This window comes from Nelumbo nucifera, chromosome 3 (genome assembly GCF_055504915.1).
Source record: "Nelumbo nucifera cultivar China Antique chromosome 3, China Antique-T2T, whole genome shotgun sequence".
Classification (NCBI taxonomy): Eukaryota; Viridiplantae; Streptophyta; class Magnoliopsida; order Proteales; family Nelumbonaceae; genus Nelumbo; species Nelumbo nucifera.
Genome location: NC_142651.1, coordinates 47,460,633 through 47,488,086, shown reverse-complemented (window position 1 = coordinate 47,488,086; position 27,454 = coordinate 47,460,633). Strand labels below are relative to the sequence as shown.

Here is a 27,454-nt window from a genome sequence, read left to right as displayed (position 1 = left end):
TATTTCTCAGTTCTACTCTGTATGTTTTTAGTTCGTTGTCATTTTAATTGGCACATGCTTTTTAGGATGATACTTAGGTGTTGTCTCACCAATTTTGCACATCAAGTGGATGTTAAGAAACTGTTGTAAGCTGTTTAGCAGATTCAATAGGTGATGGAAGTCAAGAATTAGCAGAAGCAAATACTGTTGCTAGACTAATAAGAATAGTAACATAGAATTCCATAAATTAAGCCTGCATAGTTAAGGTTTGATTGAGTTGCCAAGTGATACACAACCTTCCATCTTGGGGGTTGACCAACTCGTTTTAAAAATGTAATAGAGGAGATACATGGCACTTGACTTAGATGATATTGATATTCATCTAGTTATAGATGCAATACTGCACAATAAGGAAAAAGTTATTGACTTATCAGCCCATATGGTTTCAGGAAAAATCAACAATTGTTGAATCAAACTGGTCATCTATGCTACATATAAATTGTGGGATCTCTTGTTCCCTGCCTTAAATCATCATGACCTTCATGTGGTTTTAAAATTGGCAGTATTCATCTTCCTCTGCCTACTGTCATTTAAGAATTTCATATCATTTTTCTTTTTTTTTTACTTTTCAATATTTAACCAATTATCATATTTGTGTATTATAAGATGAAAAAGCATAAAGGTCCAGATTGCGTTTGATAAAGGTCCAGATTTTAAGAAAATGAACCCAATATCAGGTTGGCTCCAATACCTCATTTTTTCTTGTTTTTTTTTTTCTATTTCTGAAAGATTTACTTTTCGTTATATCTTCCTCCCAACAATGTACCCTTCATGTGGTGAATTAAGGTTAACCTTAAAGGGTTGGGTTGATCCTTGTTGATCTGAAAAAGATCATGTAATCAATGTGATTCGTTGCAATATGGTCATTTGAAGTTTGCTTTTTACAAACAAATCATCTTAATGTTCTCAAAAGGCTCTTATGAGGCTTTGTGGTCATCGCTATTCCATTATGTTTAGTATCACATCCATTGTTAAATTATGAGTACTTAAATCATTTCTTACTATTTCAATATACGACCTTTTTAGCCCCCCCTAACCTTTCTAGCCCCTTCAACTTGCAACAGATTACTTCTTCTTACGGTACTAGCAATGGTTTTCTATTCACGTGACCAAGCAATCTTAGTCTATTCTCACATTTTATTAATTTATTGGAGCTATTCATAGGTTCATTCAAACAACTTCATTTCTTTCAGTAACCCTTTAGTCATGGTAATTGTGGATCACTAATTGGATTTTCAGACATTCATTTTCAACTAGCTATTGCTTCTTTAGAAGTCATGAATCTCTGAAGTATTCAAGTAAAACCACAATTAGAAATGAGCTTTGGAGGCAGATAAGGACGGACCGCAGTGAAGAAAAATTGGAGAATTGAACAATTGAATTAGGGTAAATGCATCTGAAAATGCGAGAATTAGCTTCCATAGGCAACTTTGATGGCCCAACACAAGCCATTTTCGACCCAACCCAAGGTTTGTATGGGTTGGGCATGGATATTCAAACTCTGCTGAACTTGCATCTAAAAAGAGTTTACATCTGCACCCCACAACGTCCCACAGCACATTCCCGCCGTGTATTGGAAACATCTTTGAATGATGACATCATCATTTCTGGTACATCAGGAGATGTTCTCAATACACACGGCGGGGATGTGCTGTGGGGCGCAGATCTGAATTCATCTAAAAACTCAGGTTTGACCTCAATTCTAGTTGGGATTGGGTTGTGGCCTTTGGTAGCCCAATCCTGACCGAATCTTCCCAGAGCCTGACCCAACCCAAGCCCACGTTTACATAACATATGTACCCCTATATATGATGTCTATTTATGCAATTTATGTATGTCTACTATATTTATAATATAATGTACACTGTAGAGTATATTTAGTATATCTATTACAGATTACCATGGAGGAACTATAGTTAGCGGTGCAACTTGGGCGGGTTCAGATTAGGCTTTTGTCAAAATTTGAATGAATCTGGTCCAAAGGTCTGAGCTTTGAAGTAGTGTAGATTGCTAAACCCAGGTTACACCCCTATCTCTGGTTACATGGGTCTAATTTTTGGAGGGATGCCAAGTGACCATCTCAGATACTAGGTCATTCAGAAAGCTGAAAAAGCTAATGCAAGACAAGAGTAAGAAGACCAATAAATATTGACCAATTCACTAAGCTAGACTGGAAAACCTTGGAAAACATGGCTCAATGCTTGTTTGCTAAAACAATATTTAGTTGACCAATAAAAGTAAGGTGGCGTTTGATAAATCTGAAAATTCAGATCTGAAAAGTTAAAAAGATATTAAAAGTGTCTGAAATTTGAAAAGAGGCATAGTTGCTTTTCTACTTTTTAGAGGATCTGAATCCATATGTTTGTTTGTGTTGGATGGACCCTTTACCATCTGAAATTTACTGATTTTACTATTTTAACCCTAGAACATATTATTTGGAAATGTTGAGTTCAATTTACATTATTTCATAAAAAATAATTTTCAACCTCAAAATAATATTGAAATAATACAAATCATAGTTTTTAAAACCGACCCAGAGACCGAACCGGTCAGGGGTCCGATTACCGGGATAAACGGTCCAACCATTCGAACCAAACGATTGGCCCGTTCTGACAAAAAAATAAAAAAATAAAAAATGGTCAAAACCGTTCGAACGATTCGGATGGTTTGAACGGTTAACTGCTCGGGTCAGCTGTTTGCTGACCAAAATCAATGGTTTTTTAAGAAAATCTGGTTTTGGAGAAAACTGAAATCGGTCACCAGACCGATTCCCGATTTTTCCAATCTGACGGTTTGATCTGGTCTGCTTTTGAAAACCATGATACAAATAATAAATAATTAATTATTAATTATTAGTTAATAAATGAAATGATTAAAGTTAAAAAATAATTAATGACTATAAAAATATTAAAATAATTAATAATTTACACAAATAAAAATTAAAATGATTTCTAAAATTTAATAAATAATTAAAAATTATTAGTTAATAAATAATAAATAACACAAGTAAATTTAATAATAAATAATTAATGTTTAGTAAAAAATAATAAAATAGTTAATAATTAATAAAAATTGCAATGGAAGATAGGGAGAGAGAGAGAGAGAGATAGAGGGAGGGAGGGAGGAGAGAGAGAGCGAGAGAGAGAGAAGACGGGAGAGAGAGATGCCGTTGCAAGGTGGCAGTGGTGGGAAGACAAGGGAGGGAGGGAGAGAGAGTGGGAAGACAGGGGAGAGAGAGAGAGAGAGAGAGAGAGAGAGAGAGAGAGAGAGAGCTTGCAGCGACAATGGCGGGAAGACAGGGCAAAGAGAGATCGAGAAAGCGAGAGAACTGTTGCAGTGGTGGCGGGAAGACAGGGTGGAGAGAGAGAGAGAGAGAGAACCGTCGTGGCGGTGGCGGCCAGAAGACAGGGAGAGAGAGAGAGAGAGATAGAGGGAGGGAGGGAGGAGAGAGAGAGCGAGAGAGAGAGAAGACGGGAGAGAGAGATGCCGTTGCAAGGTGGCAGTGGTGGGAAGACAAGGGAGGGAGGGAGAGAGAGTGGGAAGACAGGGGAGAGAGAGAGAGAGAGAGAGAGAGAGAGAGAGAGAGAGAGAGCTTGCAGCGACAATGGCGGGAAGACAGGGCAAAGAGAGATCGAGAAAGCGAGAGAACTGTTGCAGTGGTGGCGGGAAGACAGGGTGGAGAGAGAGAGAGAGAGAGAACCGTCGTGGCGGTGGCGGCCAGAAGACAGGGTAGAGAGAGAGAGAGAGAGCGAGAGCTGCGGTGGCGGAAGACAGGACAAAGAGAGAGCGAGAGAGAGAGAGAAGAACCACCGCCGCAAGAGAGAGAAACAGAGAGAGTGCAGCAACGGTGGAGCTTCATTAGTTCATAGTGAGGGTTCAATTGGATTTACAAGAAGGATAAAAATATGTAATATTTAAATTTTTTTAAGGATATTTATGTCTTTTATGCACCTCTGAATCAGGTCTGAACACATTAAGCAGCTTCTCCATCTCTAAGAAATTAAGATCTGAAGTCCAATTTCAAATCTGTAATAAGAGGTAATAACAAACAAAGCAAGGTGTCTGAAAAGCAAATTTTTCATATTCAGACATTTAAAAAGTGCAACCAAACGCCGCCTAAATTTCTTCATGGACCAAGGATAACACAATTGCCCAACCATGTTATATCTTGCTTATTCTTCTCAGCAGTCGGGTCTCTTTTCTTTCCTATTCATTTATCTTTTTACTTATCTATGAAGAGACCACATCTCCGCCCCACAACATCGGGAGATGCTCTCAATTCACGGCGAGGATGTGCTGTGGGGTGGGACGTTGTGGGGCGGAGATGTGAACTCATATATGAAATGCTATTTTGTCTAAAGAAGAGGGCAAAGATCTATTTAACGGAATGAATTGCCCACTACTAAGATAGTCAGTCAGTGTCCCTCCAAAACTAAAGGTGTTTAAGGATGCAAGTTGGGTTAGGGGTGATCATGGGTCTGGGCCAGTAAGGTTCAAAGTACCATACGTAACGCCCAGTATCAAGCAAGCACATTGTATCTTTAAGTTTTCGATACACCTATTTAAAGGTGTCGTCAGAAAAAAAAAAAGAAAAAAAAAACTGATGTTTTTTATTAATTAAACAATGTAAAAATATGTGTAAAACTGAAATTTAAAAGATAAAAAAAAATAAAAAATCGTGGGGTAAGAAGTATTGATCCCTTGTATATAACATTTTTTTAAGCCATATAACATATGGCATGTAATATACATAGGTGTATTTTTCAGTGTGGGTTGTGTGAATCATGTTTAAATTACATATACATAAATATGTGTGGGCCGATCTGGACCCGAAGTGTTTGGCCTAGACCCAACCCTAAAATTTACAGGCCAAATGCAAGTTCATCCCTACGTTGGGCTTCAACATAAAATCGGGCCCAAAGTCAGAATTTTTTTAGGCCAAGCTGGGCGGGGCAGGTCCTAGTCGAACTGAGTTGAAATTTGAAAATGATCGCCACTAGTTGGGTTAGGTTAGATGAGGTTGGCCTGTTGACATCAACCCTAACCTAAACCAAGAGGTTCTAAACCCTCGAACCCAAACTTGGACTTCAATCTGACGCAATCAACCTTTAACTCCAATCTAATGCATAAATGGCTAGTGGCCCTACTGGCCATAGTGCTGCTTAAGGATGTTAATGGGTCAGGTTAAATGGTATATTCAGATTTAGGGTCGGCTTAGGATTTTATTCTTTGACCTAAGTCGGGTTTAGATTTTGGCTGACCTGTGTTTATCGGGTCATGATACCCCTGAATGAATGAAGTATTCTTGTAATTTTTTGACTTCTAACTCTATAATATTAAAATTTATTATTTATTTATATGTTAATTTTAGTTTTTTTTCTTTTTTTAAATAGAAAAAATGATACCTTATAATCTATGAAATAATTTCTTAACTTAAATTAATAGATTTTAAATCTTAAAAATGTGTTAAAAAATACATTTGAAATGCTAATGGTCGAACAGATATCAATTAGACCCTATAGGGTTGGATGAGGTTAGGAAAACATGTATTTTAAACCGGGTCGGGTCGGGTTCGGCTTGGTGCTGGAAGGTCGGGTTAGGGTTAAGGCAAACCATGCCGAACCCGATCCGTTGACATGTTGCTGCTGTTAGAATTCTGAATTCCTTTCAACGACCGCACTAGATTTGGGTCCCACAAAGCGGTATACCTAAACATGCCATGCCACGATGGCGCCGACAGCAGCCTCTTCGTTAAAAAGAGATCGACTAATCGCTAAATTTCTTGCACGAAATAGGGTTCCTTTTTGGTTTCCCTTCTCCTTCTCCCCTCTCTCCAGTGGACGAAACCACTCGGTCTCTTTCTCTCTCAATCTCGCTATCGAAGGACCCCCAGAAGCTGTCGATCTCGTACTTTGGTAAAATTTCGTTTTCTTCGTTATATTTTGTTCAACTCGATCTGAGCTTCTCTTCTCGTGCAAGTGAAGATCTTTCTTCCTGTTGAAAGATCTCTGATTCGAATTGATCAGCACTTTTCTTTCATAGACTAAATATTCTTTTCTAAGATAGTTCTGTTCTTTTTAATTACGTTTATGCTTTCTTTTGGGCGTTCGATGATTTTCTTTCTGGTCAATTTAATTCAGTTTATTTTATTCTGCTAATTGATAATTTTTTCTTCTAATTTAAGGGTTTAGTTCGATTTGGATAGAAGATGGGAGCCTTTATATCAAGATTCTGGTTCATGTTATTTCCTGCGAAGGAATATAAGATAGTCGTCGTTGGATTGGACAACGCTGGCAAGACAACGACTCTCTACAAATTGCACTTGGGGGAGGTTGTCACTACACACGCCACGGTTGGGAGCAACGTCGAAGAGCTTGTATATAAGAACATTCGGTTTGAGGTGAGCTTACCATCATGATCATTTTTTTTTTTTTGCTGGTGTTATTTTATGTTTTTAACCATAAGCTTCTAGCTGTTGAATCGCTCATAGTTATGCTACACGTCTGAAGAAGAATATATAATATAGCTTATGCCACTCTGATTGATTTCTACTACTTGGACGCTGTAAAATTATGAGTTTGTGATACGGATGGGTGTTGAGGCGAGATTCAGTGAAGTGTATTTCTCCGCATGTCAACTTATCACAATTTGATATCTTTTCATCTCAAAGTAGACAACAAATTTGGGCAATATCACTGAATTGATTGGGAACGTCTCAGCCAGGTCACAACCAAAGTGAACTACAAACTTTTTGCTTGTATTTAGCTCTGGTGTACATAAAGAGAAATTCTCAACTTAATGCCATTGGCGTGTGATTAATTTGGACAAACCAATCTTATTTGTTACTTATCAAAGCCTCAAAGGTTGATTATAAGCATCCTTCTCAATCACTTCCTAAATCCATGCTCATCATTCAGTCTTTTCCTTCATCCCCTCAACCCATCCTATTAGCCTTTGATAAAGGCAAAGAAACAGAGGAAATAAAAGTTTCCCCAGTTTGTGTCCCACCTTTCCCTTTTGGCCCCAACACAATATGTTAAGGTTAAACCTTTATGGTCTTGTACACTGCTACATATGCACCACTCGTGGCCCTAGTGAATCTTAATTGTGGGAAGCCTGATAATCACGTCATTTAGAAAAGAAATACAAATGAACTATTGATCTTCTTGGTTGTTAGCATAGTTGTGGTCCCAAAAGGAACCTACTCGCTCATGTACCCACTTTTCTTATGGGAAAATTTATCCCAAAGTTTCTTGCAATATGTCCAAATAATCCCTTCTTTCAGGCACTTTCAAATAAAAAAATATTGAAATTTTGGATGGCTAATGTGACCAAAGGGGCCTTCCATCCAAGTTACCACAAAGAGTAGCTTATTACATACTACTTTACAACTTCATCCAATAAAACCATGTGTTCCAAAGTTCTTAAGAATCTTTTTTTAGAATCTTTTTGCTCCAGGTCTTCGTCATGGATACAAAAGCTTCCTCTACGGCTCTACCATACACATGTTTCTCTATTTGCATCATTCTAAAGTTCTCTACTAATAATGTTGAAACTTTCAAGAGCATCTTTCAGACCCTAGGAACCTGGGTCATAGATTTTCTTTTTTATATGGAGATTTATTTCTGAAGCTGTACTTTTAGAAAACTCTAAACTGAAAGCTTTTATTTTTGAGAAAGACAAAGTAATTTATTGAAATTCACCACCATACACGTGTACAAAATAGGCCATGTACAGTTAGTAATACATGTTTAGACTAGGGATGTACACTGGTCACAAAACACCATAGCTATATTCATCAGGAAGAAAAAAGCACAGTTATCAGGTAGGTAAGTTTCTATTACAAAAGTGGTGCCTGTCTCAAGAAAAATATGGTGGTGACATGTGCTGGAAGTAAAGAGTGGTGGGCTGCTATAGCTAGCCTGATGAACTTCATCTTGTTTCAACACTTTGTTCTCAAAAAATCTACACAGAAAACATAATTTGATGGTTGGAATTGGATCAATTTATCATGAGTATTTCATTGCCATGATGTTTCTTTTTAAGAGCCTTCATGGAAAATATAACTTCATTATTTGCCAACCCCATATGGTTGGAATAAGGCTTTATTGAGTTAAGTTGGTTAGTTGCTCTCATGTGATAAAATTACCCTTGACCAGATATTCCTTTTAGTCCAAAAGTGTCTTGAGGCAGTTGCTTCTTAATTTCTTTAGATCCATTTTACCCATCATATTTGATTATTTTTATATTTGACTTTCCTCCTAAATTTTTTATTCTAATTTTTCCCTCAAAGTAAATGGTATACTAAATTCTATTTCTTTATCGTTTAATAATATAAATAAATATTATTCATCAAAAAATATAAATAGTTAATTATTCTCCTAAATTATGTATTACAATGCTATTCTCAAAGTACATAGTGTATTGAATCTTATCAATTATGGTTTTCCATTACCTATTAGATTTTGGTACTCTACTCTTCTGCTTTACCTAAGAGATAAATTTTCCAAAAAGAAAAAGGTCGTGATGGTGAAGTTGTGATATAAGGTAAACTTTAGTATAATGTTGTAATTTAAACTGGCATAGTTTATCTGGTTAAATTTTGCTTGGGCCATATATAGATCATCTGCCAGTGCGACTGGACCACTAGCATAAAATCAGGTCAAAGGCTAGAACTTGCTAGAACTTGAAGAGAACAAGTAGAGATGTTTTAAGTAGTTCGTTGGGGGTAAATGTGATGTCATACATGAAGACTTGAAAGGAGATCTTTCCTATGCCGTTTTTCCATTTTAATCTTTCACCTTTTCTTTATAACTGTAAATTTTTTAGGTGGTCTTTATATCAAGCTGCACAGTTGGAATTGGAAATGAACTTTGCACACTCACAAATTATTCTCGATTGAAAGGAGAATATAAAATGATTATCCTTCTACCTAGGGACTCAAATAGTTCAGTCTCACACAGTTGTGTAAAGAAACATAAAGCATGTTACCATGCCCATAAGACAGAATTGTTAAGATTAGTGCAAACATGGCAACATGGATTTTGTTTACTTTTTAGGTTTGTTTACACTTGTAGAGAAGCTTTTTTTCACTAAGCACACTGAGGGAGATTGAAGATATTCCTAAAGGAATTGGGTTTAGTGGATGGAGACTTTCTGGTCTTTATGGTTTTGGGACTAACTATGCATGAAAAGTTTCTTTTATCCTTGTCTTTCTTGTTGTGTGTGTGTTGGGGGGCGGGAGGGGGAGTGGGCTGTTATGTTAATAAGGCTCAACTTGTAGCTGGACTTATTTAACAAAAAAAAAAAAAAAAACCTTGTAGTTGGACTTGGGATGGGATAGGTTTAGAACTGATGGATATTCAGATAGTGGTGTGGATATAATGAAGACAGCTGGTTTTTATTTCTTAGGAAAGTCATATAACATAACTGAGAATAGCAGTAGTAGAGTTGGAAGGAGACTCGGTGGTGGTTATGTGTGGATAGGATCACTAATTTGGCAGTACTTAAGTGTGGATAAGATCATTTGCAAATTGGGCACTTAAAACACCAAATGGGGGAGGCAAGGCATTGGCTGCTAGGATGAACTCATTCAGCTAGTTTTCTGCATCATCCAATATATTACACTAGCAGATGCCCTTGCTTGGGAAGGAGTTGGAATAGATCCTTTGTATTGGGATTTGGACTTATCATTGCTAATCTGAAAGGAATGTTCCCTCCCCACCCCAGCCCGCATTTTGTACTTGGTCAGCATATTTGTGGCTGTATAAGGTCCTTTAGTTTGTATCCGAAGGTGAAAGATTTTTTGTACTTTTTTATCTTGTTATCAAGTTATTCTTGTAAGAGTACTTCTGGGCTAATCATGCTTCATGTAGGGCAAGGATTAAAATATCAATACAATATGCCCTTTTATTGTATCGGGTGTATCATATCTGTATTGGTGCATCTGGATACACATGGATACGCCAATACAAAAGTGTTTTTATCAGAAATGGTAACTTTCATTAGATAAAATTTAATATAATACTGTGTCACCACCCAGGGGTGTTGACCCTTAGAAGAATGTTTTCAAATTACAGAACAGCCCAAAACAAGTTCTCCCTGAAAGTTCCTTGCTTTGTCAGGGTGTCAGCTAGTCCATTTGCTGATCTCCTTGTCCACCTGAACTGTACCCCAACCTCCCTTTCTAAGCAAGTTACAACCCTTATGAGTTGATGATGTACCCAGACCCCCCCAAATTGTGTGACTGCATCCACCCAATACAAAAATGTTTTAAAATATGTAAAAGTTTGGAGGTCTCTTTCCCAACCTCCTAATAATTACAAAATAAAAAAGTAGAGTATCGATCATATTGATATGCACCAATACCCAACTTTGGGTAATTCATCAAAAAATACCCAACTTTGGGTATTGGGACAAGATGTAGGGTTGTTGTTGGCAAGGCTTATGGTATGTGTGATAGGTGTAGAAACTAGTATTTGAATCCAGTTTTTGGGGAGGGGACAATAGAGTTGACACTTAGCACCTATCACTTGCAGAATGGTTAAAGCATGACTGATCAACCAGGCGGCCAAAGGCGGAGAGGGGAGGGAGGTATAGATATAATCTTGAACAGGACATAAGATTAAGCAGGGGGAGGGGAGGGGAGGGGAGGGGAGGGGAGGGGAGGGGAGGGGAGGGAGGGAGGTTTAGATATAATCTTGAACAGGACATAAGATTAAGCAGAGAGATTTGAGGGGCTATTCTGTAACCTATGATCCTATGATATTTCTTGAATTAGGCTTGGGAGGGATTAGAGTGGCTGTAGAAGATGCTACTCACTCTTAACATGAGAACTGGGATTGACCAATCCCAAGTTACCTGTTGAGCAAGTAGAAGGTTGAAAATCGGTGTGTGTGACTTGTTATGGACACACCACCGGGCAACCCACTTCGGTGCAGGCATAAGCAGCAGCACGCACCGCCAAGAGCGCCACACAGCAACCCGACACCGCGCACAGCAACACGCAACGCCGGCAGCGCACAGCACGCACCGCTCGGCAGCGCGCACAGCAGCACACACCATGAGCCGCGCGCACGCACTGCGCAGCAGCGGCACCACGCGCACACACCGCGCGGCGGCGGCACCATGAGCCGCGTGCACGCACCCGGCAGCAACAGCTGAGCGGGGTCCACACGACAGCTCATAGGGGTGGACCCACCCTTATCTGGACACGTCAAAAGAACTCGCCGCCAGCCTTATCCTCATCCCTTATCTTATCTTATCTTTATCTTATCTTAAGTAAGAGTGTGTTACCAATTACAGTAGGTAATTAGGAGTTTGAGTTTAATTAGGAATTTTCTTCTGTAATCTCCTATTTAAGGAGCTAAAATAAAGGACATTCAGTTTTCTAGCCAAGAAAATAGTGAGGAGAGTTCGGGTGGTCTCTTGGACAAATCACCCCAAGGGAGAGTTCGGGTGATCTCTTGGACAAATCACCCATTCAGTTTCCGCAATAGAGTCTGCACGCAAGGGAAGGCGCAAGGGGAAGCAGGGCTTTCGCACCGTGGACCGGCCAGTGACGGAATCCTACGTGCGAGACCATAACAAATTGGTATCAGAGCCAAGCGTCATGGGCGACATGGAGAAGCTATCGTCCAAGGTTCACGAGCTGGAACACCGTCTCGCGGAAAATCATGCGTAGGTAATAGAAGCTAAAGAGGACGTCAGGGAACTTCGGCGTCTACTGGAGTTATACTTCTCCACCAGGGAAGGGAGACCTGAAGGGGCAGCCACTAACCACAGTCGCCGCCCAGATCGGACAGAGGGCTCCGGTGAGCGACAGAACGACACACCGATAGCAACAATCATACCCAAATACAGTCGTCTGGAGTTCCCCTCATACAGCGGTAGCGACGACCCACTCGGCTGGCTGTATCGCTGTGAGCAATTCTTCCGCAATCAGCGCACGGAAGAGAAGGACAAGGTCAGCCTGGCAGCATTCCACTTGATCGATGAAGCACAACTCTGGTTCTACCGAGTGGAGCAAGAAGAACCAGGACTTAGTTGGGGCCAGTTGAAGTCGTATCGCCTCCTCCGGTTCAGGCCCCCATTAACGAGCAACCCTTTGGGGGAGCTCATTAACCTCAAGCAGACCGGGACCATCGCGGCAGTTCCAGACCCTTCTCGCCAGGGCCTCGTCAGTACGCCCAGACCAGTAGGTGGATATGTTCACAGCTGGTCTAGCCGAACCCCTGAGAGTGGATGTAGAGATGCAGAGCCTGCCTAACCTGGTCACGGCAATGAATTTGGCCCCGGCCTTCGAGCGCAAACTACAAATTAGCCGAGGGCCGTTCAGCGTGAGATGCCCAGCAACAGCTTGGACAAACCCGAAGCCTACGGAAGGAGGGTCTTCGCTGGCAGCCAACAGGGAACCCCTCGGAATGGCCCCATATCCAGTAGCCAGCCCAGAATGAAAGACACAGATGAGCACCAATTCCAGATCAGCATCTAGTGTGGGGAGTAGCGGCGATACACCCCCTATTAAGCACTTGTCTAGGGTGGAGATGGCAGAACGCAGGGCAAGGGGGCAATGTTTTAATTGCGACGAACTCTACTCAACAGGGCACAGGTGCAAGAGACTTTTCTGCCTCCTGGTGAAACAAGAGGAAGAGGAGAATGAACCCCCTCCATGGGAACCCGATCTAGGAGGGCAAAGCCATTCAGGATTCCTTTGAGGGCGTCTTCGACACCCAATTCGAGCTTGAGGACAAGCTCGTAGTCCGGGAGGGGTGTGATGTTATGGACACACCACCGGGCAACACACTTCGGTGCAGGCATAGGCAACAGCACGCACAGCGGGCCGCCCAGCAGCACGCACCGCCAAGAGCGCAGCACAACAACCCGACAGCGCGCCGCACGCACCGCTCGGCAGCGCACACAGCAGAACGCACCGCCGGCAGCGGCACCATGAGCCGCGCACACGCACCCGACAGTAGTAGCAAAGCGGGGCCCACACGACATCTCATAGGGGTGGGCCCACCCTTATCTGGACACGTCAAAAGAACTCGCCGCCAGCCTTATCCTCATCCCTTATCTTATCTTATCTTTATCTTATCTTAAGTAAGAGTGTGTTACCAATTACAGTAGGTAATTAGGAGTTTGAGTTCAAGTTGGAGTTTGAGTTTAATTAGGAATTTTCTTTTGTAATCTCCTATTTAAGGAGCTACGAATTGAAATAAAGGACATTCAGTTTTCCAGCCAAGAAAATAGTGAGGAGAGTTCGGGTGGTCTCTTGGACAAATCACCCCAAGGGAGAGTTCGGGTGGTCTCTTGGACAAATCACCCATTCAGTTTTCGCAATAGGGTCTGCACGCAAGGGAAAGCACAAGGGGAAGCAGGGCTTTCGCACCATGGACCGGCCCGTGACGGGATCCTATGCGCGGGACCATAACACAACTTCTGAGTTCAACCTTTCTAGCAGGTAACACAAGGCTTGTCACCACTTGTATAATATTAAGAGTTATAGAAATTTATGCAACCAATACTTGGTTGCTTGGTTAACATTCCCCCAAAGCTTAATTTGTGGCAGCAGTTTTCTTGTTGAGACCATGGCTGTATGGAGGAGGCTTTGCTGATGTTATTTAGTCTAATTGTCTGAAATGTGTCATGGACCATGACGGCTTGCAATTTCAATTGAAAATGTTGAGCCCATAATTGCATGGAATCACTCTCATACATGGGATATAGATATAATATTTCTTTCCTTTATTTTTGCTTTGGGGGTGGGGCGTAATTGATAAATTATGGAGGGTTCTGTCAAAGAATTGATTAGATAATGCCTCATTCTCTCAGATTTTTAGTTTTGTACCTCATTTGGCATCCTTAAATACTTAATATGGTTGGCTGTATCTCTGATGTATTTTATCCCTAGAGAGTTGAGGCAGCCGGATATTTTTAATCTTTTTTGATATCTTCTGAAGGGCTACACAACGGGGGGGTAGCCCATCCCCCAACCCATAACCCCCCTAATCCAGGTGCAGGCAAGATTCGATCCCAGGTCTCCGCTACAACCAGCAGGAGACCTTAGTACCTTACCAACCAGTTGAGACAGCATGATTTTAGCCCCTGTTACAAATAGTTAGAGGTTTGTAATTGTAAGGTTTGTAGTTCTATATGCCCCCGGCCCTCCACTAATTAATTCATGATGCAGGTCTGGGATCTTGGAGGACAAGAGCGACTAAGAACATCATGGGCGACATATTACCGTGGCACCCATGCCGTCATTGTGGTGATAGACAGCACTGATAGGGCAAGGATTAACATAATGAAGGACGAGTTGTTCAGGTTGCTCCAACACGAAGACCTTGAGCATTCTGTCGTTCTCGTATTTGCAAACAAGCAGGATCTCAAGGATGCTATGTCCCCAGCAGAGATAACAGATGCACTTTCACTTCACAGCATCAAGAATCATGACTGGCACATCCAAGCATGTTGTGCTCTCACAGGAGAAGGATTGTATGACGGCTTGGGATGGATAGCCCAGCGTGTGACTGGGAAGCCCACAACTTGAGAAGAAGTGGGATGCTTTTCTTTTTGGATCGGCAAGGCAAGGATCAACATGATGTACTTTCATGGATGTTTTGTTTTGAAGAGCGAAAAGAAAAGCTTCCCCATTTGTGTACAATCATTCATCCGTGTTTGAATTCCCAAAGATAAAATTATGTTATCCATTTGCCTAAAAAGTTATATTGTGTACAATCGAATATTTCATCTTTGATTTGTCAATTGTCAAAAATAACAGATTGACAGGTGTTTGTGACATGGAAATAACTTTTAAGCCTTGGAAACAATTGACAACCAAAGGGCATCTCCAGATGATTCACAGCCATCATTACAACATCCAGCACCTGCAGCCATTTGAATCTTGTGGGCCTTCGAACCATCTATTCCAGGATGGGTTGGTGAGGCCATTTGTTCTGCCAAACCACAAGAGTGCAAAGGTTATTGAAGAAGATAATACAAAGCTTCTAAAAATGCAGGAACAAGTATTCAAGGAAAGTTGGTTACACTGGAAGTAGTGGATCCGATCTTGTTTCAATTTTTAGCATCAATCTGGTGGAAACCAAATGAAATTCAGTCCCCTAGAATGAATTAACTATAAAAATCAATTTCAACGTCACATGGCAAATGAAATCATATTTTGGCACCAACGATCTACTCATACATACTCCTGGCATGCAGCTGAAACCTTCTCTGTTTTCTCAAGCTCTTCTATCTCTTCCTGCAGAATTGTAGTGAGAACAAACAATGTCAGGTGCAACTCTGAACTAAATATAAGTAATTGGAAAAGGTAACTACAATTCATGTAGCAGCACTTTATACATGAAACAGCTTTGACAGGAAGAATGCCTTGAACACTGCCACCATTCACCAGAACCCGCAACCAAATTTAACTCCGCAGTTTCAGTAGGAAGATAATTGCAGGTACTGGGGATGATAAACAACTCCACTTTCATTAAAGAAACACATCATGCATGAATGTATTATCTATAGGTAACAAACTAGCAACCATCACACGTGGGGCAGTCTTGGCCACTGATTCAACTGACATAATATGTAAGAATCTTTTACTACTCATTCATGGATCAAAGGTTTACATGGATTACTGTTTTGAATAGGTCTTAACCATTATGTGCGGTATACTTGTGACAGTGACACTCATAATGACTTGATGCAAAATAATTTTTCTGAATTTAGAAGATGAGAAGGATTACAACTAGATTCTTCTCTATCCTGTCATATAAGATCTCATGTGGGAGGACAACCATTGGAGTAGCTGCTAGGAGAGGGCAATTAACAACATCAAACAAATGAAAACAATTACCAAATACATTTTATTCGTACCTGGTTGTCTCAATGGAGCCCTAAGTAAATTAGAGTAGGAATTTCCCAATCTTGTAGAATGACCCAAGCTACAGCTATTGAATTTAGGATTGATATCACTTTTAGCAATTCTAACAAACAAATAGTACATCATAAAATAAAAAGGAAAACCAAATTTATTATTGCATATGAAATTGAAGACCTCCCTCCACGAAGAATAGACATTTTCAGCCTAAATTGTATATCTTTCACCAAGTTGCCCTGAGTATATCAGAATTAAATTACCACCATCCATCTATACCCGATTTACTTGGATTGCCAATAGAATATCAAGTTGACTTTTATGTATCCATTTTCCAGATCTTCCCATTCTTGGGCTGTCAATGCCTGGGGAGGTATAGCTACTCAGGTATTGCTACCCTTTAACAAGTGCATCACTGTATCCACTGGACCTCTTTAAACTCCTTTCTTGTAAGCACTCAATACACCACTCTAGCAGTGACCAAGTCAATAAGAATGTTTCCATCTTGCCCCTTTTAGTTTTCTTGTCACATACACTCCAAAGAACGACAGCTCTTGAGCTTTCTTCATAGAATTTTTCTCTTAGTTGAAGGGGGAGGAAGTGTGGCAAACACATGTCTATTATTTCATGTGGGGATTTCAGAGTGCCAAATAGGGGAAGAAAATGTTTCCAAATGTTTGCAGATCAAGAACATAACAAGAATATGTGGATCTAAAGCCAAAATCCTAGGATAGACCAGACTGAATGAAAGAAATGAAGAAATGAAATGATTTTTGTAACATGATATTGAGTGCAACCACGGAAATCTGGAATATAAAGATTGATTCCCCAATCAAAGGTTAATATTTAATCTAACTGACATTCATAAAAAAATACTTAATTTAATTGACAAAGTTATATTCAGTATGTTGTGTAACAAAATGTAAAAAGTTTTAATAGCTTTCTATGGGCTTTTCAGAAAAGCTGTGTTGTTCCTTGTTCCCAATCATTTGAGTGCATACGTATATCTCAAAGACCAGAGCACATGAGAAAATATATAATACCTGGAATATGAAAAACCGGCTCCACCAAATGCAAATGTTACATTGGAATGGAGCTGTGGTTATAACAAGTCTTCCAAATTCCCAAATTAGGAAGCCCACCTTATGCTGTTCATCTCCCTAGGAATCTATTGAGTCTAGTGCTCAACCCTTCAGGGTTCCCAGAATCTAATTTAGCAGATGTGCTAGTTGTCACAGGCCTTGCCTACTCTTTGACACTACTGGATTATTGGATGGCATTCTCAATCACCCTAAATAGCCAAAGGGGAGAGATAAGATTGCTAAAAAATTCCAGATGCCTGTTAACAGTGTTTTCACTAACACCCTTGTGGAGCCTGGAACTTTAATTGGGATGCTGAAAGCCCTAAAACACCCCACCATCTTCTCTAAAACAGCCACCACTAAGCCTGCCGACATCAAGTTCCATTTTGAGGATTCATCAGGAGGAGGGATAGACATTCTTCCAAGTGCTCCTCCATGAGCAGAGTGGAAGATTTTGTTAATGGGTTCCTTCTCCTGTCAGCAGCTGAAATTCCTCTGAAGATGCTGATTGCTAGCCCCAGGGAGTCAGAAGAAGTAGCACTAAACCTCTTAGAACCTCAAAGGAAGATTTTTCTTTTATCCTTCCTTTTTTTGGTTAAGTAACCTCAAAGGAAGATTCTACATCTTCCTCTCTGTCTCTTTCTTTCCCCACACTCCACATAATGTCATGAAGAATAGCTATCCAATAAAAAAACCCCCTTCAAGTTTGTATTCTCTCCAGTGACAGTACCTGTATTTTTAACTGGAGCCACACATTGTAAGGGAACTGCCAAAGCAGTCTATTGTCTACTAAAAGCATAGTGAAAGAATAAGTGAGTTGTGGACTCCCATCCAGGAAGCAAATGACATGAGACCAGCAAGGACCACACAAGCAAATTAAACTTAATTGCAAATGCATTATGCATTTATTTTATCAGTACACAAATGCAATACATGTTATTAATTATGAGGTTTACAGTAGCCTGTCTAAAGTCTAAACTAATTTTATTTGAAAGAATCTGATCTAAGCTCTTTAAAACTGAATATATTGCTCTTTCCTCTCTTAAAGAACATCATCTGTACAAATGTAAGAATGATGTACTGTTCACAGCATAAATTGCATAATATTGTATGAAATACAATAAACAACTCCTACAATGACTATTAAAAAGACAGGAGAAATAGAGACCATGTAAATAGGAAGGTTAGACAAGTATTAGGGGGGAAAAGGTATAGGAAATAATAGAGAAAAGAACAAGAAAATAAAAATTTCAGGAATTACAATAGGAGCCAGACTAGTCAACATCCTCATGCCCAGGAGACCCAAGGAGCATTGACTCAGCCCATCAAGCCATCCATTTGGTTTGTCTACATCAGGAAGCCACGAAAAGAGCACTAGCGTAGAGTGAGGTGCCATGTGCATGAATATGTAATAAGGCCAAAGCTATACAAGGCCTGCAGAGTTGGTTATGGATAAAAAAAATCCCCCTTTTCCCATTTCCTTTCTCTCCTTCCTCTTGTATTCAGTTGGCAGAGCTCCCTCAAAGCAGCTCAATCAGTTTTGGATTGATATTTATCAAATTAACAGTCTATTCTCATATTCTTTCCAAAATCCTTGGAAAAAAAATCAGTTTTAGAGAGGTCATCATGTGCATCAAGATAGAAATTTAACATCTTGCTCATTACCTCAGGAGACCACTCATACAACACTCCTTGACTGGTAACTTAGATACACATCCAACTCTTCCAAGAGAATAACGCAAGAAGAAGTTTCTTGACCCAAGTCCCTACTTATTCAGTGTATTGACTAGGCTTAAAATCCATCTGTACCTCAGAAATTTATCAATATAGATGAATTTACAGTGCCATTTGGAGGTGGATTGCCACTTCCATAAAAAGGGTTTATCTGGTAGAGGTAGAAAAAGATATAAATATATAATAATCTTGGGAAGGTGAACACCTATGACATGCTTCAAAAAAAGGAGGTCAAATAAATGCCTCTCCCCTCATATGTGCATTCTTTGCTCTGCAGATGGCGAGTCCCCACCCCATTTACTGATCCATTGCCCTTATATTCTCTTTTTTGGGAGTCTTTTTGTTCTCTCTTTGGTTGCAGGTGGAGTACTCCCTAGGATGTTGTAATCCTCTTCAACACAAACTTTCTAAAGCAACCAACAAAAGGAGAAAGAGTTGTGTGGAAATCAGTTAGGGTAGCAGTGGTATGGACTGTATGGGAGGAAAGAAATATAATAATTTTCAACATTTATCAAAAAAATATAATAATTTTCAACGAGAAGTACAGTCAAATGAAGATCTAGTGGAGGCCACTAAGATAAAAGTTGCATATTGGGTGAAAACACTTGAGCTCTTTCAAAGTATCTCGATTATTGATATAGTAAGAGCGTGGAATGAAGTGGCACACTCTTCTGAGAAGGAAGAAAGAAAGAAAGAAAGGTGATGGAGTGAAAGTCCCCAAGTCTCAACAAATTCAAGCTGAATTTTGATAGGAACTCTATAGGAAACCAGGATTGGTAGGCATTGGTGGTGTGACTAGAGATTCCTCAAGCAAACTAGTGGCTATGTATTCAGGACATTTACGGGAAGGTGATTCTTTAAAGGCTGAATTGTTAGCTCTGCTATGGGGTTAAAACTTGCCAAGCAAGCAAATCTTAAGAACTTGGAGGTAGAAGGGGACTCAAAAATAGTGATATCATGGACTAATTCAAGGGGTAATGCTCCTTGGATTTATAGACATCTCCTAATGGAGATTGAGAGTCTAGCAAAGGGCAAATGGGATGGCTGATTCATTAGTCAAACAGGGAGTTCATAGAAAGCAGCTTTTTTAGGCTTTATTGTAACACTTCGTGGTTCAATGTCTGCTTTCTATTTGCTGCAATTCTTTAACTGGTTCTCTTAATTGAATAAAATTCTCCTTTGCTGATAAAATCTAAGTAGTTATCTTTGTATGAAATGAAGATAATCACATTCATCTAGAAAGTTCCTTCCAAAACCAGCTTATTGAAGAATCCTCCTATTCCAGAGCAATGGTACACATAGATCACACAAGAACACTCATGAAAAGATTTAACAGATGCCATGTGATAAAGGATGATTTCATTACTACATGTTACAGCTTCCTATTCATGGATATCAAAGTAACAAAAGCAAGGCATTTCCGAGCCTATGAAAATTAAATTGTGCTCTAGACTCATAGTTTCCCTTCATATATAGAAAACATTTGCATATTACATAGTTCATTTCAAGGTCCTCAAATCTCAAACAGTCATTTTGAAACTGGAGCCAACTGCCCAATTAATTCCATTTGCATATTACATAGTTCATTTCAAGGTCCTCAAATCTCAGTCATTTTGAAACCAACTGCCCAATTAATTCCATGGTGTTGGTAAAGAAAGTTATTTAACCTTCCATAGCGTTGTTCTGGTAAAGAAAGTTATTTGACCTAGTCAAACTCTACCGAGTTTCAATCAGCTCACCAAACTATCCAGTCTTAAAAGGCTTGAAACATTGTCAAACTTGCAATTTCCACTAAAATATAAAAATAAAACTCATTCCTCATTGAAAACTAAGACCACTAAAAATCCAGTGCTCCACTATGCTGCAATTTCCAAATAAACCAAATGTATAGAATCAATACAGCTGACAAACTGTCTTAAAACAGATATTTTCTTGTTTCATCTTTCATGAACTAGGCATTCAAAGTTCCCTTAAGGTTCAATTAAAAAAAATCAATTCCAAAATTGCAAACAGAGATAACTAAAATGAGGTAAATCTCAAGAAAAAAGTGGCCAGAGTAGCTCTATTAAGACACTATCTAATAACAAAGTTATGAATACCAATTTTTTTACTTAGAAGGAGAAATAAGAGGGGCATTTTGAATGGATAATTGACCCATTTATAAGGAAAGATATATTTGCCTACTTACTAGGAGATATTCATCATAATGGGGAACCCAAGGGAGCAGACTTGTGAACTGATCATGGTTAGGTAACTATGGTATGAAGGGATATGCATTTGTTGTGTCACTTGGAAATGGTTCTCATTGATTAAGAAAAATGAGTATACATGGTTACAACCGAAGATATTTTCTACTGGAGGTCAGGTACTCGTATCCATCCATCAAATGCCCTCCAAAACCAACCCATTGAAGAAATTCCCCCATTGTGTCCACAGCACAGTTAGTCATAAGGTCCTACAGCATGCTTGCTACAAAGGTTCAGTGGATGCTGTATACAGACTACAGAGGCAGGAAGAACTTCAGCAATTTTCTACTGGAGGTCAGGTACTCGTATCCATCCATCAAATGCCCTCCAAAACCAACCCATTGAAGAAATTCCCCCATTGTGTCCACAGCACAGTTAGTCATAAGGTCCTACAGCATGCTTGCTACAAAGGTTCAGTGGATGCTGTATACAGACTACAGAGGCAGGAAGAACTTCAGCAATAGATTGAGATTCTGACACTTACTTTCCCTCCATAAATGACATAGTAGTAAAAGAGGGTCCCTCCTGATGAAGCGCATTTCGGCAGCTCCCGGCTGGCAGGTGACTCGGATGCCTGGCTAAATAATCCCTACCTAGAATGTGGCTTGGATGCCTAGCTGAATGGTTCTTACTTGAAAGGTGGCTTGGACGCCTAGCTGAATGGTGACAAGCTGGAGAGGTGGCTCTGATGCCTAACTGAATGGTGACGAGCTGGAGAGGTGGCTCTAACGCCTAACTGAATGGTGACGAGTCAGAGATGTGGCTCTGATGTCTAGCTGAGTGGTGACGAGCTGGAGAGGTGGCTTTGATGCGACATGCAAGGACACAGCGTCAGAGTGCCCGAGTTGCTTTACCCGGGGTGGGCACTCCGATGCTAAAGTTATAGAATCAAAGATTTTAAGATAGCTAAATGTGAGAGAGCTAGAGAGCTGCGAGAACTAAATTGCACCTCTCCCCCCTGGGGTTGGAGGTAAGGCCTTTATATATGCATTGTTTGGCGTGACCATCACGAAACATGTCCAGGATCCTTGGGAGGGCGTGCCTTACTACTCCGAAGTCCTCGGAGGTAGTCGTGCACATAGGCCAATCTCAACGCCTTACTCGGTTTCTCCCAAAACATTCGGTGTGAGAGCTGACTTCCGAGAGACTCGGGAGTGATGGGATGCATGCAGAAATCGACGGCGAGCATGTCTCGTAGGTCGCCAAGTTGGCGCTAGAGGCAGGTCACTAGGTCGGTGCTAGAGGCAGGTCGCCAAGTCAGCACCAGAGGCATGTCGCCAGGTCGACACCAGAGGCAGGTCGCCAGGTTGGCAACAGTGCCAGGTCGCTAGCTGGGACTCCATTTTGGCTAAGGCAAGTTGTCGCCTAGGTGGTTCTAGGTGTCATCCAATTGTTCCGAGATGCCATGTGTCGTGATGTTAGTGGAGGGCCAAATCTGCCCTCATCAATTACCCCCCACTCCCGAGCTGAGATCAGCTCAGCGAAGGGAGTAGATTTGTGCTTCGTTGTAGGTCCTTAGGCCTGTTACCAACATATTTTGAGGTCGGCATAGAGGTCCTTGACGCCGAAGGCAGTTTGGCTTCCCCTTGTGATATGTGCATCGGTGTTGGAATTTAAAGAGTGGGTCGGTGCCACGGCTGTGCTGTATCAGTCCTTTAAGGTGCTGGTCGTCTACTCCTAAGATAAGCCACAAGGTGCTCAACCTGCGGGGGCAGCTTTAAAAACTGCAAGTTGCCAGTTCGCATGGGAACCTTGAAAGGCTCAACCCTAGACCTGTTCATGGGTCGGGTGGTCCGACGGGCCAGCCCAGCCCGGCCCGACCTCGACCCCCGGACGGGCTTGAACATGCTTATAGGCCCACGGGCTTAAAGTTGGGCCAAAAAGCCCAACCCGCAATAAATTCAAGCCGGGCTCGAGTTTTGTCAAAATAGCCCGGCCTGAGCCCGCCTCGGCCCGACCTAGTATTAAACTTAAAATTAGTTATGTGATTATGTCCATTTGAATAATTTTTTTGATTTAAGAATGTAAAATTGTGGTTTAAAATATAAAAGAAAGGGAAAAATACCATCTTGTAGGCCCATTTGTTCATTTAAATAGAAAAAAAAATACTATCTGAATTTTTAATTCTAATTTGAATAGGGAAAATTGTTTTCTTTTTCAATTAGGTCGGGCTTCGGGCTCGGGCTTGGGTTTCGGGCTTTTTACCAGGGCCGGGCTCAGGCCCAAGTTATAGGCCCGTTGGTCGGGCCGAGCTCGGGCTCGGGCCTAGTATATTTTCATTAGTGACAAGTGAAAGCCCGGCCCGGCCCGACCCATGAACAAGTCTACTCAACCCGCAAGGCGCTTGTAGTCTGTTGGCCGCCGACTCTTGCGGGAGCCACAAAGGGCTCGACCTATAGGGGCGACCTCGCGAAAAGGACTGACAAGGCTCATCCAGGCTGATTACGTGTGCCGCCAGGTCAGTAGAAGCAAGTCGCCAGTTTGGAGGCAGTTCTCTAGGTCGCCAGGTTGTCAGAATTTTGACAGTCTAGTTTTGCTCTCAGCACCTCAGCCTACAGACACCTCGTCACCTCCGCAGGACTGACCTGCAAGGGCGGCTCCACAACCTGCTGGCCATCAACTCACACGTAAAGCATGGAAGGCTCGATCTACGGCGCGACCTCACAATTTGTTGGCTATCAACTCCCACGGGAACCAAGGAGGGCTCAACCTGTGGGGTGGCCTCACATTCTATTGGTCGTCAGCTCTCGCAGAGAGCACATAGAGCTTGACATATGGGGGTGACCTCACAATTAGGGAGATTCTGTCAGAGCAAGACTGCGAGAACTCGTCTGGGCTAATCATTTTGCTTCTGCCACCCTAGGGGGTTCTTTCGATCAAGCGCTATTGTTGTTGCTTGAAGATGTTATTACTTGAGGCTCAGAGAATTGGGTGAGAAAATAGCCTTTTGTAGCGTTTCCCACAGACAACGCCAATTGATGAAGCGCATTTAGACAGCTCCCGGCTGGCAGGTGACTCGGATGCCTGGCTGAATAATCCCTACCTGGAATGTGGCTTGGATGCCTGGCTGAATGGTTCCTACATGAAAGGTGGCTTGGATGCCTAGCAGAATGGTGACGAGCTGGAGAGGTGGCTCTGACGCCTAAATGAATGGTGACGAGCTGTTAAGGTGGCTCTAATGCCTAACTGAATGGTGACGAGTTGGAGAAGTGACTCTGATGTCTAACTGAGTGGTGACGAGCTGGAGAGGTGGCTCTGATGCGACCTGCAAGGACACAGTGTCAGAGTGCCCAGGTTGCTTTACCAGGGGTGGGCACTCCGATGCTTAAGTTAGTGAATCAGAGATTTTAAGATAGCTAAATGTGAGAGAGCTGGAGAGCTGTGAGAACTAAATTGCGCCTCTCCCTCCTGGGGTTGGAGGTAAGGCCTTTATATAGGCATTGTTTGGCGTGAGCATCACGCAACACGTTCGGGATCTCCGGGAGGAAGTGCCTAACTGCTCTGAAGTCCTCGGAGGTAGTCGTGCACGTAGGCCAATCTCTGCGCCTTACTCGGTTTCTCCCAAAACATTCAGTGTGAGAGCTGACTTCCGAGAGACCCGAGAGTGATGGGATGCATGCAGAAATTGACGGCGAGCACGTCTCGTAGGTCGCCAGGTCGACGCTAGAGGCAGGTCGCCAAATCGATGGTGGATGCAGGTCGCCAGGTCAGCGCTAGAGGCAGGTCGCCAGGTCGGCAACAGGGGTAGGTCGCCAGGTAGGCGCCAGAGGCAAGTCGCCAGGTAGGCGCCAGAGGCAAGTCGCCAGGTAGGCGCCAGAGGCAGGTTGCCAGGTCGGCGCTAGAGGCAGGTCGCCAAGTCGGCAACAGGGGTAGGTCGCCAGGTAGGCACCAGAGGCAAGTCGCCAGGTCGGCGCGAGAGGCAGGTTGCCAGGTCAGCGCTAGAGGCAGGTTGCCAGGTCGGCAACAGGGGTAGGTCGCCAGGTAGGCACCAGAGGCAAGTCGCCAGGTCGGCGCGAGAGGCAGGTTGCCAGGTCAGCGCTAGAGGCAGGTCGCCAGGTCGGCAACAGGGGTAGGTCGCCAGGTAGGCGCCAGAGGCAAGTCGCCGGGTCGGCACCAGAGGCAGGTTGCCAGGTCGGCACCAGAGGCGGATCGCCAGGTCGGCCCTTCCATCATTTTGGCTAAGGCAAATTGTTGCATTCACTTCCGGTACTCAAACCCCAGTCACTCTGAACTGCCGTCCTTTCTGTAGTTAACAGCCCAATTGGTGCTGCACGGTTGCCCGGTAAGCCAAGTAATACTAAAATGCTCAAACTCTGTATCGTTTTTCGATCAACTAACTAAACTGCTTCCTTCCCTGAAAGACTTGAAAACTTGGTCCAACTTGTAGGTCTCGCATAAGAGCGTTTCTTATCTCAAAGTTAAAAAGATTTGAAGGCCACGAAAGTCCGCCCTCTTTGAGACCTAAAACCACTAAAAAATCAACAGTACTGCAATTGCTGAACGAAGAAAGGTGAAGAAGGGCACAAAGAAGCTCAAAAACTAATTCTTATTTTGTCGGCAATTAGGGCATTCAAATCCCAATAACAAATAATCAAAAACAACTCAAAAGGCAACATGGCAAAGAGAAAACATTAAAAAAGAAACGAAGGAAGACGAGAAATCATAGGCAGAAGCCGACCTCCAAGAATCTAGTTTCCTGCTCGAGGCGCTTCAATTCGGCGATAATCCGATGCTTCCCTCCCGCATCAGCTTTTTTCACCGCAGGAAGCTGGAGACCTATCGTCGACGCGGTTGCAGAGTCCACCGCCTGCATCTCTGCAGACAACTAAAACCCCTTCTGTTTGGACCTTTTCAGCTCGGCGACTCAGTAAACAGAGGAGTAGATCTCCACAACAACGACGCCACCGATGAAACCAATAAAAGTTTGAGGACAAAACGCAGCGAGACCAGACTTCATCGTCTCCAAAGTAAACGTCACGCCATTGATAAATCAAGAAGAATGTAGGCCAGATGGATCAGATTCACTTGAGGTTGCAGATCGAGCAACTCAGATACATTTATAAGATTTTGATCCCTTTCATTTATTGCATTTTGGAAGGAAGGAAAAGGAAAGAGATAGCTAATTTGTTTTGTTTTCCCAGCAAAGTTGGCATCTGAAAGCTCTGCGTCTTTTCTCGTGTTGCTTTCAAGTACTCCCCCCTCTCCTCTCGCTCCCTCTCTGTGTCTGGGTACTGTTTGGGCTTTTCGTTTTTGTTCGCTGGGTTGTTGCGTTACCTTTTCTGTGGAGTGTGGCCTCCTCTGGTAGTGGTGTCGACATGGTGCAGCAGCTCTGCAGCTTCTCAGCTTCTTTTTGTTTGTTTATCTGGATTCTCTCTCTATCGTTTCTTCTATTTTTTTTACATTGAACAAACAGTCGTTAAATGCTGTCTCCCGATGCGTTATTAGTACGGCCGACGGCGATACAAAATTATTATTTCATAATTTTGCAAATTACTATCACACAAATCCATTCATGTTAGGCGAATTTGGGCAAATCCAGTCGGGCTTTGGGTTGGATTAGGCAAATTCGGTTCCTGTTAGAAACTTAGTGGACCATATTTCAGTCCAACAAACCCATTTCTATATGTGTAAATCGGGCCGTATCACCCGCGGCTCGGCACATTTTGAGCAGGACCGACACGACGGACTACGGGTCATGTCGGGCACGGCATAATCGTATGTGTTGTGCCGGGTTTAGGGTTCCAAGATCCATGGCCGATACGATATGACACGACCAAGTGGGCTGTGTCATCTATGAATTTAAGTTCATATAAAATAAAATTTTAAGTTTTTTTTGTCTTTTTTTAATTTATATTAAAATTTTTACTATTTTTTTCAAAATTAAAAAAAAATGTGGTTTGGCTTGATCCATAGTCCGACCTGGCCCAAGGCTCAACCCATGACACAACATGGGCCTATGCGGACTTGGGCTGTGCGCCATGTCAGGCCGACCCCTAAAGTATCCAGGAGATGGAAGCATGGCCTGACTTGGCCCACGAGTCAGCACGACATGGGTTGCACTTTGCATAAACCACACACGGGTCATGTCGTGCCGGCCCAGCACAGCCTGATTTACACCTCTACCCATTTCATACCACACTCAGCCCAATTACGCCCTATGCACATGTATGGTTTTACAAGAATAACTTTTATGTGTTTTTGGCTGCAATGCAAATTTTAAATTGGATATAAATTTTGTACAAGCTTCAGTTTTATATTTGTTTAGGTAGCATTTGTTTTCGATGTAAACGTGAATCGATATAAAACTCTATTGCTGGTTCACATTTGTCCATGTTTGTTTTCAGTGTAAATATAGATCAATGTAAAACTCCATTCCCAGATCGTCTTTTTATGCATTTATTTTTAGTGTAAGGTTTAAATTAATGTAAAAATCCCCATTAATTGAATTTTACATCGATTAAATAATA

The 27,454-nt window shown here is 41.9% G+C and overlaps 2 protein-coding genes across 2 annotated transcripts; one reads left to right on the top strand and one right to left on the bottom strand.

Moving 5' to 3' along the window:
* The first annotated feature begins 5,795 nt into the window (after nt 1–5,795).
* Nucleotides 5,796–14,870, top strand: LOC104609594 (uncharacterized). The gene is made up of 3 exons (XM_010275960.3): nt 5,796–5,954; nt 6,224–6,439; nt 14,231–14,870. Exons 2-3 carry the CDS (start codon nt 6,248–6,250, stop codon nt 14,588–14,590), a joined length of 552 nt encoding a protein of 183 aa, XP_010274262.1. The 5' UTR covers nt 5,796–5,954; nt 6,224–6,247; the 3' UTR covers nt 14,591–14,870.
* Nucleotides 14,697–26,378, bottom strand: LOC104609592 (guanine nucleotide-binding protein subunit gamma 1-like). The gene is made up of 4 exons (XM_010275958.3): nt 25,666–26,378; nt 15,249–15,301; nt 15,088–15,132; nt 14,697–14,996 (listed from the first exon to the last, which is right to left on the bottom strand). The coding sequence occupies exons 1-4, from the start codon at nt 25,798–25,800 to the stop codon at nt 14,912–14,914; spliced, it is 318 nt and encodes a 105-aa protein (XP_010274260.1). The 5' UTR covers nt 25,801–26,378; the 3' UTR covers nt 14,697–14,911.
* Nucleotides 26,379–27,454: the final 1,076 nt, after the last annotated feature.